We start from the raw sequence: 17,421 nt of genomic DNA, 5'->3' as shown, positions 1-17,421 counted from the left end.
AGCAAGTTTCTCTCTCTCTCTGAGCCTTCGGTTACTCCTCTGTAAAATGGGAATAATTATAGTACCTGTCTCATAAAGTCATTGTTACATGAGGTAAAGTATGTAAAGCACTCAAGTTAGGACCTGGCACACTGTTAAATGTTATCTACTACTGCCCTGGCCGGTTTGGCTCAGTGGATAGAGCGTCGGCCTGCGAAATGAAGGGTCCCAGGTTTGATTCCGGTCAAGGGCACATGCCCAGGTTGTGGGTTTGATCCCCAGTGGGGGACTTGCGGGAGGCAGCTGATCAATGATTCTCTCTCATCATGGATGTTTCTATCTCTCTCTCTCCCTCTTCCTTCCTCTCTGAAATCAATAAAAATATATTTAAAAAAAAATGTTATCCACTACTGTAAAATACTATAAAATGTTCACAAGGTCTCATGTTATATGCACATACTATGTGCAAATGGCACATGTACTTTCTCATAAGCCAGTGATTCTTAACAGGGAGTAATTTTGGCCCCAAGGGGACCTTTGGCAATGTCTGGAGACATTCTGTTTGCCACCACTTGGGGAGTGCCACCAGTACCTCAGGGGTCAGGCCAGGGGTGCTGCTAAACACTTCATAAAGCATAAGAAACACGCACACCTAGGAGAATGATCAGAACCCAAAATGTCAACAGTGCAGAGGCTGGGAAACCCTAACGTAAGCAGTGTATACTGAAGCACATTCCATAGGGCACAGTCACAAGGTGTATGTCCTCGATCTACCTTCCTATGTCCAGGACGGGCTGTGATATGTCTAGACATGATAGCATACTCAGAATAGCATCTGGTCATGTATGCACCATACGCATCGATTGTGGCTCTCAGTATCTATCCATGTGCTGCAGGCATACTGGAAAGAAGGCTGAATCTCAGAAAAACGGATGGACACAGAGCCACAGGCTCTGTTCACTTCACCTTCACAGCTGAACCTTCACAGCTGAATGAGGGTATTATTCCAATCTTACGCAAAACCTAGATCAAGGTCACACAACTAGTGGTCAAGGGCGACTGCATTCGAAAAGGAGCTGGGTGTCTGTCTTATTCACGGATGTATCCCCGCCATGCCAGCAGTGCCCGCGGCTCTCCGCAAACGTTTGTGAAGTGACGGGGTGGGGAGCAGGACCCAGATCCGCAGCCAGCCTTACCCCGGACAGGGCCGGCGTCCCTGCGATCGAGTCCCTGCTCCTCCCCCGGGCCCTCAGAGAGCTGGACTCCCCTGAGTCTCAGGACCCGTCCGGAAAGTGCGGCCGACACAAAGCCACCCTGCCTCAAGCTAGAGCTAGCGGTCAAACAGGGCAGGAAGGGGCAAGAGCTCTCCGCAGACCGCGGGTCCTCGGACGCTTCGGGGACCTCGCGGAGCGGGAGCCCGCGCGCCATCAGCTGAGGGGGGCTGAAGGCCAGGCCTGTCGGGTAGGTGAACGTGGGCCTGGGCGCCAACCCGCCCATCGGCCCCGTGTGGGGGGAGGGAGTGCCCGCCGTGCCCACGCCGTGCCCCCTTCCCAACCTCAGCGAGATCCGGTCCCGGGGGCTCCGGCTCCGAGCTGCCACGCCGGTCACGCGGCTGCCACCCCAGCCAATCGGGGCGCGCGCCGGCCCGCGCATGCGTAACCCTGCGGGTCAGCGACGGCGGCCGGGAGGCGGAAGTGGCGGTGGTGGCGGCTCGGGGGGTGGTGTGAGGAGCTGCTGCGCTGAGGCGGCGGCAGCGGCGCTGAGGTGGTGGCGGCGCTGCCTGCCTCGGGCCGCCCGGCCTCTCGGCTCGACCCCCAGCCTCTCCTGAGCCCGCCGGGGCCCGCGCCGGCCAGCGCCTGCCCTATGAGTGTGTCACTGGTTGTCATCCGACTGGAGCTCGCGGAACACTCGCCCGTCCCCGCCGGCTTCGGCTTCAGCGCCGCGGGTGAGTGCCGCGGCCTCGCCGCCCCCCGCGTCGCCGGCGCCTGGGCCCCGGGGGGACTTGTCCTCCCCAAGTGCGGGCCTGGGGAGGGCCCCGGGGAGGGCTGTTGCCTCAGGAAGAAGCTGAGGGGTGGGGGGCCTTCCCAGGCGGCTCCGGGGGGAGGCCCTGCCCGACCCTCCCTCCTGCCGCCGCCCACGGGAACTCTGTTTACACCTGGCGCGTCGCTGCCCCGCCCTCGGTTACAGTCGAGTTTATGAGTCGCTTTCCTCTAGGCTTTGTGAAGGCGGGGACTGGATTCCCAGCGACGCGGACGGTCCCTGGTTTAATTAAATCGTTCCTCTTTGGAAAAAACTATTCATTGAGGCGCCTTGTAACACTGGCAGTCCCTGTAATTAACGTTGGTGCATTTCCTGTGGCCCACAACCGGACTGTATGCATTTTGTCGTAACAACCCTGTTCGGTTAGAGTGGCGGATGCCCCTGTTCACAGACTGGGAAAGGAAAACCCAGTGATTAAGTGACTTGCCCGCGATTTATCCGGGAGACTGGGGTTCTACCTCGGAGACCCGGAGCCCTTCCTCACCGGCCCCAGGACCCCCCGAGGCTGTGAGAGCGGCCGTGGCCGTTCCTTGGACCTCAGACCATTGCCTAACAGTAACATCCACCCCGAAACGCTTACCGAACGCACCCTGTCTCCTGAGCTGTAGTTTGTGTGCAGAATCAGACGTGGTCCCTCCGTAATGGAACCAATAGTTCCCGGGGGAAACGGGTGAATTAATTACAGAATAAATAGAGAACCACAACTATGAAGGCGGAGAAGAAACAGTCTGGAAATCTATTGCAGGAGGCGCCGTTTGGTTTGGGGCGGGGGGTGGGGGGGGCCGAGGCAGGTAGGGGTGGCATCAGTGGGAGACTTCCCTGAGTATGTGAATGTTGGAGCTGCAACTTAAAGATTGAGTATTATTTTATGGGCGAGGAGCCATCTTTAAAGGTTAAAAATGATCTCTGGGTTCTGAAAGTCCACCAAACCTGCACTAGCCACATGGTCCCTTCTGCATGGCTCAGTCATTGATGCATGTAGTCGTTTATTCAGGGAATCTTCAAATGTGTGCTAGGTGCTGTAGGGTGAGCGGTGGACACAACAGGCCTGGTCTCTGCCCTGATGGGCCTGATAGTAAGGATATTTCAGTGACGTCTCCAAACTCCTTTTCCGTTGACTGAAGACAGTGATCACAGATTGGCAGGAGATGGCTCCAATACAGGGTGTTGAAGAAGGCTACCCCTAAAAATTTTTGTAAGTTTTCTTTATTAATGATAATGATTTGGTACTTTATTTTGGGTTCAGCACACAATTGTGCTTTACTAGGTATTACAAAAAGGTTGGTTCATCTGGGCATAATCACTGTCAAACCTCCTTGAAGGGGTTGCTCTCGTTAAATTCTTTAGAAGTGAATAATTTCCCTAGAACAGCCCAGCGTTTCTGAATTGATTGCACTGGGTGTTGACTGACTGTCTGCTGGGCACTGCAGGAGCCCCAGAAGTGAGTGAGATGGACACTGCAACGGCGTCGTCAGGAAAGCAGCAGAGAAAAGGGAAACCTATCGGTGGATACATTAAGAGTGGAAAAGAGCCTGTTTTATTATCAGGTATTAATCATTCATGTGTTCTGTAGCCGGGGAAATGTCCGATGAGGAGATCAAAGAGAAGACACTAGCTTCAGCTGTAGCCTGTTTAGAAGGGAAGTCACCAGGGGAGAAAGCAGCAATCATACATCAGCATCTTGGCCGTCGAGAAATGACAGACGTGATCATTGAGACCATGAAGTCCAACCCAGGTATGCTTTCTAAAACCCTAGACTCCTTTGTCACGTAAATCTCTGGTTGCCTGTTTACACATGTTGGTCAGTGAGCCCATGCTTTTTAGCATACTTTTATCTTTCACTGACTGTGTGCCTTACATGAGATTGCCAAGGCACATTTCAACTTCCCCAAATATTTCTTCTAAATTAATCCTAACAATCTGGGTCGACAACTCTATTCGGTGAGGAGAGCTACTTACCACCTAGGTCAGTGGCAGATCATGAATGAATCCAAATAAGCATGTTGTGTCTCTCCCTGCTCTGCCAGCTCACTCCAGCCAGGGGAGTGGATGAGTGGGTGTATACTACATCTCCAGCATGGAGGTGGTTACAACTGGTAGGGTTGGTTTTCAAACTTAATAGCTCTGAATGTTTGTCCTATTTAAAAGTGCATGATGTAAGGCACCTGGTTTTATTATGATATCAACAAACTAGAGGCCCAGTACACGAATTCATGCACATCGAAAGGAAATTAATTAGGAGAAATATTTTAGAGGCTGGGGAGGGACTGTGGGAGGGCTCCAGGGCGTGTCTGGCCCCTCTCGCCCAGTTCTGATCAGGGACAGGCTGGACCCCAGCAGCAAGCTAACCTGGTCAGCATCTGCCCCCTGGTGGTCAGTGCGCATCATAGAGACTGGTCGAGTGGTTGACCGAACAGGCGGACACTTAGCATATTGGGCTTTTATATATATACTAGAGGTCCGATGCACAAAAATTTGTCCAAGAGTAGGCCTTCCTTCCCCGGCTGCTGGCACCGGCTTCCCTCTGGCACCTGGGACCTGATCTTCCCTCCTCTTGCCACCAGCAGGCACCCAGGACCCGGGCTGCTTCCCTCCGGCCCCGGCTTCATCAGGAAGGACATCCGGTCTAATTAGCATATTACCCTTTTATTATTATAGATAGATAGATGTAAGAGTCACCTTGAGGGCGATAATGGGATTTTTATGGAGGAAAGAGCACTTTCAAGTTGAGATGCCCCCAAAACATGGCTGTTCTGTGAATGTAGTTCTTAATACATGACAATTTCTCTGTCAGAGTTCATTATTCTGACTCAAAATTTTAATCTAAGTAGAATCCTGCAGCATATTTCCTATCATTTTATAATCTGCTAATTTTTGATTTGTGAAAGATGACCTGAAAGCTTCAATGGAAGAAAGAAAGTCTTCAGAAGCATCCCCCACTGCACAGAAAAGTAAAGATCAAAGTAAAGAAAGTGTAAATACTGCTCCCGATTCTCCATCCAAACAGCTTCCAGACCAGATTTCATTCTTCAGTGGAAATCCATCAGTTGAAATAGTTCATGGTATTATGCATCTATATAAGACAAAGTAAGAAAAACCTTTTTCCTTTTGAGTTGGTCTATTTTTTGCTTTAGGGAGGAGAAAAATCTTTTACCCTGAAGGGAAGTGTGTATTTTAAGCTTCAAAAACATAGTACTTTCATATATTGTGTGTTAGAGAATTCTTAAATGTTTTAATTTGGTTGATCTTGTAGATTGGGTCAGAGCTTCTCCTTATAAAAGAAACGTGTAAATAGCCTTCCTAGGAAAATATTTCCTGAGAAGGTAGGCATGCAAGATGATTGGTAAAGGGAAAGGAAAGAAGATAGCAAAGGAAAATTACAAATGATCCATAACATCACAGTAGTCTCATATCCCCACCAAATCTTTATGAAAGAAACTAAGAAATCAGGTAATGGGTAGCAATTTCATCACCTCTTTTTACCCTTTTCTGTGGTCCAAGCATTAGGCTTGCAGGAGGCCAACAGAAAGGAAGCGTTTGCCTAAATCTATGAGCTGGGCCATCAACTCCTGGGATAATTAGTAATTGATTTCTTTAAAGGCTGTCCTTATCCTAACTCGGATGCTAAGTTCCTACAGGGAAATAGTGAATACTCAGAATATTCAGGTAGCCATGTGGAATCACAGCTGTTGAAGTGAGTTTGCACCATTTCAGAAAGGCTAGGGAGAATCCTCCCCACCCCCATTCCAGCTAGTACAACCCAGCAACACTTTCTGTAATCTTCAGAGTCACATCTTCATGGTTCAGAATTCTCTTTCTTATATTTAGAGCTCTTTTATCTTCTAGACCCTTAAGAGAAGTCCAGAGTTAGCATTGTGCTTCCAAGTTACACAATGAGAGATTTTTTAATATATATTTTTATTTATTTCAGAGAGAAAGGAGGAAGGAGAGAGATATGATGAGAGAGCATCATTGATTGGTTGCCCCCTGCATGCCTCACTCTGGGGATCGAGCCCGCAACCAGGGCAGGTGCCCTAACTGGGAGAACCCGTAACCTCCTGGTTCATAGGTCAACGCTCAATCACTGAGCCATGCCAGCTGGGTGAGAGATTATTATTTAAAAAACTAAACAAGAACAACTAACGAAAATAAAACAACAAACTGCAAATTTGCCGAATGCAGATTTGTAACCATAACAAGCTTTTAACTAAAGATTAAAAATTTCACTGGTGTGTATAATGTAGAACATTACGAAGCTTACCTTAAACTCCATGGCAGATATATTTAAGGAATTCTGCATTTACCTATGTAGTATGGATTTTCAAATAAAATAATAAACTGTTTAATTGATATGTGAAGTATTACATGTTTTATTTTTCCTATTGGACGTAAAAGTTGTCTAATTAGTGTTGTGTGAACTAACTATACGTCTATTCAAGACAGTCTAATTATTGTCTTATTAGTAAGATGACCTCCTTAAAAGAAGATGTGAGGCGCAGTGCCATGCTGTGTATTCTCACAGTCCCTGCTACAATGACCAGTCATGACCTTATGAAGTTTGTCGCCCCATTTAATGAAGTAATTGAACAAATGAAAATCATCAGAGACTCTACTCCAAATCAATATATGGTGCTGATAAAGTTTAGTGCACAGGTAAAAGTTAAGATATTAAAAATCTCTTTGCCACAGAAACTGTGTTTTTGAAATTGTATAATACTAGCTGTGTGTGGTTTACAGCATTTTGCACTTAAGATTCATAACTTATCTTCTAGGGTATTGTAATTCTAGAATTACTTCTAAATTAATTAGCAGACACTGAATTTTCTAATTCATACCCATACTTTGTTATAAATCAGATTTGGTATGAAATCTAGGGTTTTTTGTTTTTTTTTTTTTTATCCAATAGTAACTATTTCAGTAGAACAATAGTTTCCAAACTTTTAAAAGTTGACAGCAATTATTAATTTGCCATTATAACACTTTTGCCCCTGCTTCTTTCATGCTCTTTTTAAAAGACCTTCTTTGGCACATTTTAGAAAATAAGATCTCTCTCTCTCTTTTTTAAAATTTTAGTGACGAGGGATTTTTGTGACATTCCTTGACGTATTAAAGATGCTCTAGAATTCTGATTGGAAATAGAGAATAGAGAAACAAACACTGAAAGAGTGGTGATATTTTCAGTTTTTAAAAGCACTTGTGCATTATAACTCATACTTTACCTGTCTCAGTTCTAAAGATGTTAGAAAGATATTCTTGGGAGTATGCATATTTCTTTATGCATATAAAAATGAGGTAAGCTTTAGGTGTTATACAGGTTATTAAAGAGCTACCTTATCTGTAGGTTTCAATCTGTGTGGTTTTTTTAATAGCCTCTTATATTTGTCTCTTCATTAGTTTTGAAATGCGGCTTTGTCAAAAATTACTTCAGTCTCACCTCATTTGCAGATTGGCAAAGATGGGTGTTCCTGTAGGGTCATTTGCCTTTGTCTCTGACTGGTCACTGAGATTGGTGGGTGAAAAGGAGCCCATGACACAAGATCCACTAGGCATTTCCTTCTTCGTTATAGAAAATCCAATGTTGACAGCAGTAGCAGCCATTCATTGTTCATGGGAAGGAAGTTAAGAGAAGTGAGTTATATGTTCCATGGCCCACAGAAAGAGAACACTTAGAATGGAGTTCTGTGTACAAGAGGGTGCACAATTGTTATCTTTAACCTTCCAAAGCACCCTATCATTGAACGAGACATTCAAAAGAAATGTTTCAACTGTCCTACAAGTTGAGAATGGAAAAGCACTTAAACAACTGCTTTCATTGTCAAGAGACCCGAGGTCACTGAAGGGTTTTGCAATAAATGGGCAAGTGGTATGTTAAACCTTTTAAACCTGGTAAAGATAATATAAACTACTTGTTCTGTACCATTCACAGTGCTAAATGCTTAATGTGAGTTATCTCATTTCATCCTCACTAAAACCCTGTGAGGTAGTAAGTACTGTTGTTATCTTTGTTTTACAAAATGAGGAAATTAGCAGCTGAGAGAGGTTGGGAATTTGCCCAGGGTTACATAGCTAGATGTAAGTGACTGAGCTGAGGACTGACCCCTCACTTTTAATCCCTAGGGCAGTGATGGCAAACCTTTTGAGCTCGGCGTGTCAGCATTTTGAAAAACCCTAACTTAACTCTGGTGCCGTGTCACATATAGAAATTTTTTGATATTTGCAACCATAGTAAAACAAAGACTTATATTTTTGATATTTATTTTTATATTTAAATGCCATTTAACAAAGAAAATCAACCAAAAAAATGAGTTCGCATGTCATAGGTTTGCTATCACTGCCCTAGGGTGTACCCCTCTTACCATAAGGAGTGGTATGAAAGTGTGGGAAAGGGGAGACAGTCACTGCCTGCAAGAAATTGTGTAATGGCAGTAATTTAGTTACTGCTTCTACTTAACAAAGCCGATCAGAAAAAGGAAAAATCACAGAAACAGATTGGAGAAAATGTTTAAGAACATACTAGATTTGTTTGTCTGAAGTCTAATAAACCCACCAATTTTCCTGTAACAAGTGCTTCATAGTGTGCAGATAATGCTGTGGGAATTTGCTATTACTGTTAATACGTTTTCTTTGTACTCACGCACTGGCTCTCTACCTCTGTCTTTTGATCAAGTGCAGGTTGCTCAAGTTGATGAATGTTTTCTAAAACTTTGAAACAGCTTACTGCATGCTCTTCCCCATGGGGACGGAACCCTTGACTTTGGTGTCATGAGTTGTATTATCGTTAATGCTGGATCTTAGGGTCAGAGGCTCATCCTATCAGGGACTTTCTAAGGCCTACAAACACCCTCCTAGTATAAGACTTGATGTTATTAAATTAATATTGGGCCCTAATGAAAATAATAGACTCAATAGTTACCACATGTTGAACACTTGCTTAGATAGATGCCAGGCCTGTGCTAAGTGCTTTTCATGCTCCTTGAGTCCTCTCAATAATGCCATGAAGTAGATGTTGTTATGTTATTTATGTAATTGTGGGAACAAGGGTGAATAAGTCCCTTGCCCAAAGCTACACAGCTAATAGTTGTCAGAGTTGGGAATTGAAGCCCAGGCAGCCTGACTCCATAGCCTGGGCAGCTAACTATCTATCTATCTATCTATCTATATATATATATTTTTTTTTTTTTAAATATGTTTTGCCCTAACCGGTTTGGCTCAGTGGATAGAGCATGGGCCTGCAGACTCGAGGGTCCCCAGTTCGATTCTGGTCAACGGCATGTACCTTGGTTGCGGGCACATCCTCAGTGGGGAGTTTGCAGGAGACAGCTGATTGATGTTTCTCTCTCATCGCTGTTTCTAACTCTCTATCCCTCTCCCTTCCTCTCTGTAAAAAATAAAAAAAAAAATATTTTTTAAAAAATATGTTTTTATTGATTTCAGAGAGGAAGGAAGAGAAAAAGAGAGATAGAAACATCAATGATGAGAATCATCGATTGGCTGCCTCCTGCATGCCCCCATTGAGGATTGAGTCTGTGACCCGGGCATGTGCCCTGATCAGGAATTGAACCATGACCTCCTGGTTCATAGGTCCACACTCAACCACTAAACCACACCGGCCGGGCTATATTCTTACTCCTTTTTCTCACCAGAGAATTTTTATTAAGAAATAATGGACCGCCCTAGCCAGTTTGGCTCAGTGGATAGAGTATTGGCCTGTGGACTGAAGGGTCCCGGGTTCGATTCTGGTCAAGGGCACATGCCTGGGTTGTGGGCTCAATCCCCAGTGGGGAGCGTGCAGGAGGCAGCCAATCTATGATTCTGTCTCATCATTGATGTTTCTATCTCTCTCTCCCTCTTCTTTCCTCTCTGAAATCAATAAAAAATAATTAAAAAGAAAAAAATAATGGACCTTCTCTATATCTTTTATAACCTCATGAATTTCTTTTGGCCTCGGCTTTATGCTGGAGGTATTATAAAGAGACTAGAGACCTGTTGCACAAAATTTGTGCACTTCGCGGGGGGGTGTCCCTCAGCCTGGCCTGTGCCCTCTCGCACTCCAGGAGCCCTTGGGGGATATCTGACTGATGGCTTAGGCTGCAGTCAGACATCCCTAACCCTGCCATGGAGACGGGAGAGGCTCCTGCCACCGCCACTGTGCTCACCAGCCACGAGCCCGGCTTCTGGTGCACTCACCACCAGGAGGCAGCTCCTGCGTTGAGCATCTGCCCCCTGTGAGTCAGTGCACTTCATAGCGACCAGTCATTCTGCCGTTTGGTCTGTTTGCATATTAGCCTTTTATTATATAGGATGGGCTCACAAAGTTGACTGTGACCTTTAGGAAATTTAGTCTTTAGTTAAAGAATTTGTAATTCATCAGGACACAGGAAAGCAGGAGGTTCAATTTCATATTTCTTGGGAACAAAACTTTTGAGAGGATAGTGTATGTTGGCTCGTTTTCACTTGCATGCTTAGGGCAACCTTGAAGACCCCTCTTTTTTTTAAGTATATTTTATTGAATTCAGAGAGGAAGGGAAAGGGAGAGAGAGATAGAAACATCAGTGATGAAAATCATTGATCGTCTGCCTTCCGACTGGGGATCAAGCCCACAACCCGGGCAGGTGCCCTGATGGGGAATCCAACCGTGACTTCGTGGTTCATGGGTCTACACTTAACCACTGAGCAACCGTGGCCCAGCAAGACCCCTCTTTTGAGAAGTAAAAATACGTTCTCAATACTATAGTGACCATCATGATAATAAAGGAACCTTGATCATGATGGATTTTTCTTTTTCTCAAATTTATCCTGAGACAGGAACAGTAGGAACAAAGACTAGGGAAAAAACAAAAGCTGGTTTCTTTAAATTTTCGGCTCTATACAGTGCAAACATTTTAAATAAAAGAGTTGTTTATTTTGCGAATTTTGCAGTTAGCTTCATGCTTTTGTGCACTTCAGTGGTGGGTTGAAGTGGGAACCATGTGTATTTTGTTTTCTACTCTTGTCCTAGTACATAGCACAGTGCCTGACATATGCTAGGTACTCAGTAAATATTTGAAAAAGTGAAGCTACATTTCCAATACCAAGATTTTAAAGAAGAGATCAGTGTGTTCAAAAAATACATTTCTTCGGTATAAACAACTCCCTCCAGAAAGGATTCATTTATCTGGTGCTGAATAGAATTCATCACATGCCCTGTGTCACACAAACCTTGTTCCTTCCTCTGAGGAGGCATAGTCGCTTAGTGAGCATTTACAGAGCTGGAGGCCCAAAGAGGGGTCTTCCTTTCCTCATTCAGCTGGTGCAGCTCCTGGTGCTTGGGACCCTGAAGAGCTGACCAGTGGCCCTCATTCCCAGCCCGTCACTTTCCTCAGAACATGAATCCATTTGCTCACTGTACTGCTTCCTCATCTGTAAACATTTCAGGAAGAAGTCATTACTCTTAAAGAATGGGGGAAGCCATTAGATTGCCTCTTCTTAGTATTAAAGAAAATGTATTATCCAAGAACATTTTAACATTTTGACGTTAAAATGAATTGTAGTCAGTGCACTAGGTTGTTTCCTGAAAGAAAACCTCCCTACCCCCCACCTAAATATAACTGTTCAGAATTGGTTGTCCTTTCTCAGCTGTTTAGCTCCCTTGCTCATATTAAGAAAGCATAAATAAGAATCCACACTTGATTACATCATTAGAATGACATTTAAAGCTGTGAAAAGCTTATTGTAAGCTTTTGCTGTTAAAGATTCAGAACCCCATGAAGGTAGACCTGCAGGACAATTTTTGCCTGCTACAGACTTGAATCTCTTCTTAGATGTTAACAATGTGGCATTTCCTTTTGCAGATACCCTTCCTCCCCACAAGCAGCCTGTCTACATTGATAGGGCCAAAGCACACAACTTCCTATGTTTGGGCTAATGGCCGTGTGGGAGTGAAACCCAGACAAGCCTTGGCCTCTAGCTGCCTCTAAAAATTACTGAGTTTAAAAACTGAAATCATCTCTTTGTTACTTTCTACTAAGGCTAGTCTAGGTTTGATTTACTTGTGTCCATATTCACAAATGCACTTATGCCTTTGCAAGGGACTTTTTCTTCTAATTCCATCTATCTATCACTCCAAGGGAAGGAGGCTTAGTATTTCAAAGGCTCATTCATCTTGATTTTAGCCAAGAGCTTTGCTTTTGGTATTACACACTGGGTTGCTTAAATTTCCATATGGGATCCTTATCATGTATCATTATTACTTGGTTTATTGAAGAGATCTTAGCTTTTCATTCCAGTTCCACATGTCCTTTATTTTTTTGAACATAGATGCTGACATATTTTGAAAATGACTATTCCCTAACAGTCTTCCATTAGGATTTGGTTCCAAGCTTTGCAAAAATAAGTGTTTTGCTTTTAGCTGCTATGAAAGTGCTGACTAGAGGAGAAAAAAATACTGCTATCAAGGGAAGTATTGACCATTGCTGGTCGAATAATAAAATTATACTAGCTGTCAGCTTATTACACATTAGTAGCTGTTTCTTGTTCCAGTAAAACTATCATGTGTCAGGAAACATTGTAGAGATGTAGGATATTGAGCTGCAGAGTTCGATTAGCCTATGAACCGGCTTCCTGCTTCTGTAGATGTTACTTTTGGCCGTTGATTTCTCTCTCTCTCAAGTATAAGTTTTAAAAGACAATGAAGAGAATAATTGAAGCTATGCATCTTGAATATAAAGCGCGTTTTCAGGCTCTCAATTTTTTCCTTTTCCCCATTGGTGTACCTAGGCTGATGCAGATAGTTTTTATATGGCATGCAATGGCCGCCAGTTCAACTCAATAGAAGATGATGTTTGCCAGCTGGTCTATGTGGAAAGGGCCGAAGTACTGAAATCTGAAGATGTAAGTATAAATAATCCTTATATTTGATATACATATCAGAATGGTATAAACAGTAAGACATCTACGGAAATGTCCAAAATAGGCCAATCCATAGAGACAGAAAGTAGATTAATGATTGCCAGAGGTCAGGGTAAGAGGAGAGTAACTGCTGATGAAAACGTTTCTTTTCAAGATGATAGAAATGTTCTAGAATTAGGTTGTGGTGATGGTTGCTCAAACTTGTGAATAACGAAAAAACAAAACAAAAAACACTCACTGAATTGTATACTTTGGTGAATTTTATGTCCGTTTTAAAAATTGTCCAAAAATGTAAAAAAATAAATAAAAGGATATTATCTATATCATTGAAAATTAGGTTCATCTATTCTAGATCAATGAAACATTGCCTAGAGCCTAAAAGAAGTGTTTTTATTTTAAATATCAACCCTTAATCCCCATCCTAATTTATTTTTTATGTTTTTATTTATTTTAGAGAGGAAGGGAGAAGGATAGAGAGAAACATCAATGATGAGAGAATCATTGATTGGCTGCCTCCTGCACACCCCCTACTGGGGATGGAGCCGGCTACCTGGGCATGTGTCCTGACCTGAATTAAACTGTGACTTCCTGGTTCATAGGTTGACGCTCACACCTGCCAGCCAGACTCTGCTGCTTTTCTTCATTTGTATTCTGTTACAATAATAGACCTTTACACTTAGAGTTAGGAGTCTGTTGACATTTTAGATTCTCTGTTTTAAGGTTTTGGAGGCAGTCTCCCTTCCTAGAATGTCAGCTCTGTGAGGGCAGGGATCTTTGTCTGCTTTGTTCTCCTCTGTATCCCCAGTGCCTAGCACAGTGCTGGGAAGATCAGAGGCGCTCAATCAGTATTTGTTGCTTGAATAAAAATTTTAAATTATTTGCACAGAGCAATAATGTTGAGAATATCCTTCCAGGAGTCAAAAGGCAATAGGAAAACTGTTGTTTTAAAAAATTAGAACTGGTGGATGAAGAGTGAGGCTTATGTGAGGTGTTTCACTCTAGGGTGCCAGTCTCCCTGTGATGGATCTGACCGAGCTCCCCAAGTGCACGGTGTGTCTGGAGCGCATGGATGAGTCTGTGAATGGCATCCTCACCACGTTATGTAACCACAGCTTCCACAGCCAGTGTTTGCAGCGCTGGGACGACACGACGTGAGTACAGGAGCGAGCTCATCTCCCAACCTATTAAAGCCCACTCTTACCCTTTCCCAGAATTAAAATAGCCACCACCAAAAGTGAACCAGTCCAACTATTTGACTTTATTAATATTCTTTTTTTTTTAAATATATTTTATTGATTTTTTACAGAGAGGAAGGGAGAGAGATAGAGAGTTAGAAACATCGATGAGAGAGAAACATCGATCAGCTGCCTCCCACACATCTCCCACTGGGGATGTGCCCGCAACCCAGGTACATGCCCTTGACCGGAATCGAACCCGGGACCCTTCAGTCCGCAGGCCGACGCTCTATCCACTGAGCCAAACCGGTTTCGGCATGGCTTTAAAAAATATATATGTTTTTATTGATTTCAGAGAAGGAAGAGGGAGAGAGAGATTGAAACATCAGTGATAAGAGAGAATTATTGATTGGCTGCCTCCGCACATCCCCTAATGGGAATCAAGCCTGAAACTGGGCTTGTGCCCTGACTGGGAATTGAACCGTGAGCTCCTGGTTCATGTGTCAACGCTCAACCACTGAGCCACTCAGGCTGGGCTCCCTTTTTCCTTTTCATTCTCAGGGTCATACTTACAGTTCACAAAGGCCGTTCTGACACTTAGATTTCAGAATTAGTTTGTTGTTTTCTTATCCAACCACTACTACAGCTGCCACACAGACCACAGGGATGGCAGAGGGCTAGTTTCTAGCTTTGACAAGACGCCTGCTGCTTACCAGCTGCCATTTCGTTATTTCTTCAAGTTGTCTTTTGTCTTTTCTGTTGATACTGAAGAAAGAGACAGACTGGATCCTTTAGCTTTCTCTTAGGAACACAGACTTTTCTTTTTTATATATATTTTTATTGATTTCTGGGAGGGGGAGGTGGGAGGGGGAGGGAGAGAGATAGAAACATCAATGATGAGAGAGAATCATTGATTGGCTGCCTCCTGCATGCCCCCTACTGGGGATCAAGCACACAACCTGGGCATGTATCCTTGACCAGAATCGACCCTGGAACCCTTCAGTCCACAGGCTGATGCTCTATCCACTGAGCCAAACCAGCTAGGGCAACAAAGACTCTTTTTCTGTGACAAGAACTCTGTGTTCTTCCTGCTGATTTCCTTTTGTTGGTTTTATTTATGCAGTTGGGTAACAAACTGATACTAGTTGTTTCTTGAGCATTCTCTCTTCTTGTGCCAATTCAGTTAGCCTCAACAATAATTCACTTTGTATCATCTTTGCCCATCTGACAAAAATATTAATGGCTAGTACTTAACTCAGTTACTTTGTCTTAAGTATAATTGAAAAGGGTTAATGGATATTTTCAGTGTCCCTTTTTTCAATTTTATTGAAGTATAATTGACAGTCAAATTATATATTTAAGATGTATGACTTGATGACCCAGTCTACGTATACATTGTGAAATATTAAATATTCACCACAACCAAGCCAGTTAACATAATCCATCACTCATACTTTTACCATTTCCCTTTTTCCTTTTTTTTTGTGTGTGTGTGGTAAGAACACCCAAGATCTACCCTCTTAGCAGATTTCAAGTACACAGTATAATATTAACTGTAGTCACATTAATGTGCACCAATTCTACGAACTTACTCATCTTACATAACTGAAACTTTGTATCCCTTGACATCTTCCTATTTTCCTATCCCCTGGGCCCTGGTTACCATCTTTCTACTCTATGTATCTATGAGTTTGGCTTCAATGTCGTTTTTTGTTTGTTTTTTAAAATATATTTTTATTGACTTCAGAGAGGAAGGAAGAGGGAGAGAGAGATAGAAACATCAATAATAAGAGAGAATCATTGATCAGCTGCCTCCTGTACACCCCACAATGGGAATCAAGCCTGCAACCCAGGCACGTGCCCTTGACCAGAGTCAAACCTGGGACCTTTCAGTCCACAGGTCGACGCTCTATTCATTGAGCCAAACCAGCTAGGACTTCACTGCTGTTTTTATTGCATTTTGTAAATTGAAACTTGAGTACTCACAGAGCGCTGGTATCTTCTTCCACATGATGTTCCTTATATATGAAAGTGTCATGTGTATTTCAGGAAGTACATTGACTTACTTTATTTTTAATTTGGTGAAATTTACTAGAGTTTAGTTTCAACCCTTAGGAACAACCTTGAGAGGACTGGATTCATTTTAAATAATTTAAACTTTTTGAAGTGGGTATAAGGTAGATTATTTAAAGTAAAAATACCTTATGGGTACCTAGACATGAAAAAATTAATAACTTGTCTCAAGTCCCTAATTCTAGCCCATTATGTAATCCTTTGATTATGTAAGCTTTAGACAGGAAAGTGGGAAAAGGTATGAGGCAGATGAAGATTTCTCCCTTTCCTCTGCTTTATCAAGGTTTTGTTTTGTTTTCATTTTGTTTGCAAATAGCTCAGAAGTATATTTTGAGTGTTATTTTTAGTTATGATAAAAGATATTAGAGAAGGAGTATTTAAAATTCAGTTTTTTACTGTTGGGTTGTATAACAGCTGTTTTCTATTTAATCTGTCATTATCTTTTGGTGTCTTGGATAGGTGCCCTGTTTGCCGGTACTGTCAAACTCCAGAGCCAGTAGAAGAAAATAAGTGTTTTGAATGTGGTGTTCAGGAAGTAAGTAATGCATGGTGGGAACGAATAATGAACACCGCTTTAATTGTCTGGGATTTTTTTCTGCCTTGCGAGGCTTGAAATACTTTTGTGAGACTGATTTTTTTTCTTTTTGTCTAGTGTCAGGCAAGAAATATAACTATAAAAACTATTTGACACCTAAGCAAAATACTTTATGGTTTTATTTTTTGTTCTTTGAAAAAGCCTATACTTTTATTGATAAGTTATGAATTTTTCCTTGCTATTTGCATGGAGTTCCATTAAAGTCAGAATAAGAAAATGATTGACCCATAAAAAGCATCCTTACTTTTGGATTTTAAATATATATTTATTCAAAGCTCCTATAGAAACAACTCTAAATCTTATTCTGTGTCAGCCCCTTCCTACCATGAGTCGGGCAGGTCATGTATTTTTATTTTATTTTATTTTTTCATAGAAACATAGGTTTATTTCGATAGAGACATGCTGAAGACAAAGGGCTGAAATAAATGAGTAATTGTTAACATAAAATAATAGAACATTTTAATAAAAATATTTTTTCTTGAACATTAACTTACCAGACACTGAATAACTGCACAGATTAATAAGCGTAACACAAATAAACCTATTTTTCTTGTTTTCCAAAAGCGAAATATTTCCTGTTGTGCACACCAAACAAGACAGTACAAGACTAATGATGTGGCCATCGGCTGCTAAAATATTCGCTGCTAGTATTAGTAGAGAGAAATGGTGCAC

At 42.7% G+C, this 17,421-nt stretch overlaps 2 protein-coding genes across 12 annotated transcripts in view; one reads left to right on the top strand and one right to left on the bottom strand.

Annotated features, from left to right (window-relative positions):
* The window catches only part of ACAD10 (acyl-CoA dehydrogenase family member 10), a 35,059-nt gene extending 33,361 nt beyond the window's left edge, over positions 1-1,698 (bottom strand). For 3 of the 4 annotated variants that reach the window (XR_002831710.1, XM_006099032.3, XM_014464601.2), the window contains exon 1: positions 1,535-1,698. Coding sequence is in view for 2 of the 4 variants with exons in the window: in XM_006099032.3 (XP_006099094.1) it covers positions 1,535-1,632 (98 nt within the window). In the remaining 2 variants the exon portion in view is untranslated. Of the gene's footprint in view, positions 1-753; positions 775-1,534 lie in introns of those variants that run through there. The other variant, XM_023762690.1, reaches the window with a different exon arrangement.
* The window catches only part of BRAP (BRCA1 associated protein), a 38,181-nt gene continuing 22,455 nt past the window's right edge, over positions 1,696-17,421 (top strand). For 7 of the 8 annotated variants that reach the window (XM_023762693.1, XM_023762696.1, XM_023762692.1 and 4 more), the window contains exons 1-7: positions 1,696-1,924; positions 3,593-3,754; positions 4,908-5,106; positions 6,483-6,672; positions 12,775-12,888; positions 13,909-14,057; positions 16,614-16,689. In XM_023762693.1, coding sequence (XP_023618461.1) covers positions 1,843-1,924; positions 3,593-3,754; positions 4,908-5,106; positions 6,483-6,672; positions 12,775-12,888; positions 13,909-14,057; positions 16,614-16,689 — 972 coding nt within the window. In that variant the 5' untranslated portion in view covers positions 1,696-1,842. Of the gene's footprint in view, positions 1,925-3,035; positions 3,215-3,592; positions 3,755-4,907; positions 5,107-6,482; positions 6,673-12,774; positions 12,889-13,908; positions 14,058-16,613; positions 16,690-17,421 lie in introns of all 8 variants that reach the window. The other variant, XM_023762695.1, reaches the window with a different exon arrangement.

This window comes from Myotis lucifugus, unplaced genomic scaffold, assembly GCF_000147115.1.
Source record: "Myotis lucifugus unplaced genomic scaffold, Myoluc2.0 scaffold_256, whole genome shotgun sequence".
Taxonomy (NCBI): domain Eukaryota; kingdom Metazoa; phylum Chordata; class Mammalia; order Chiroptera; family Vespertilionidae; genus Myotis; species Myotis lucifugus.
This window is presented reverse-complemented; position numbering and strand designations above follow the sequence as displayed.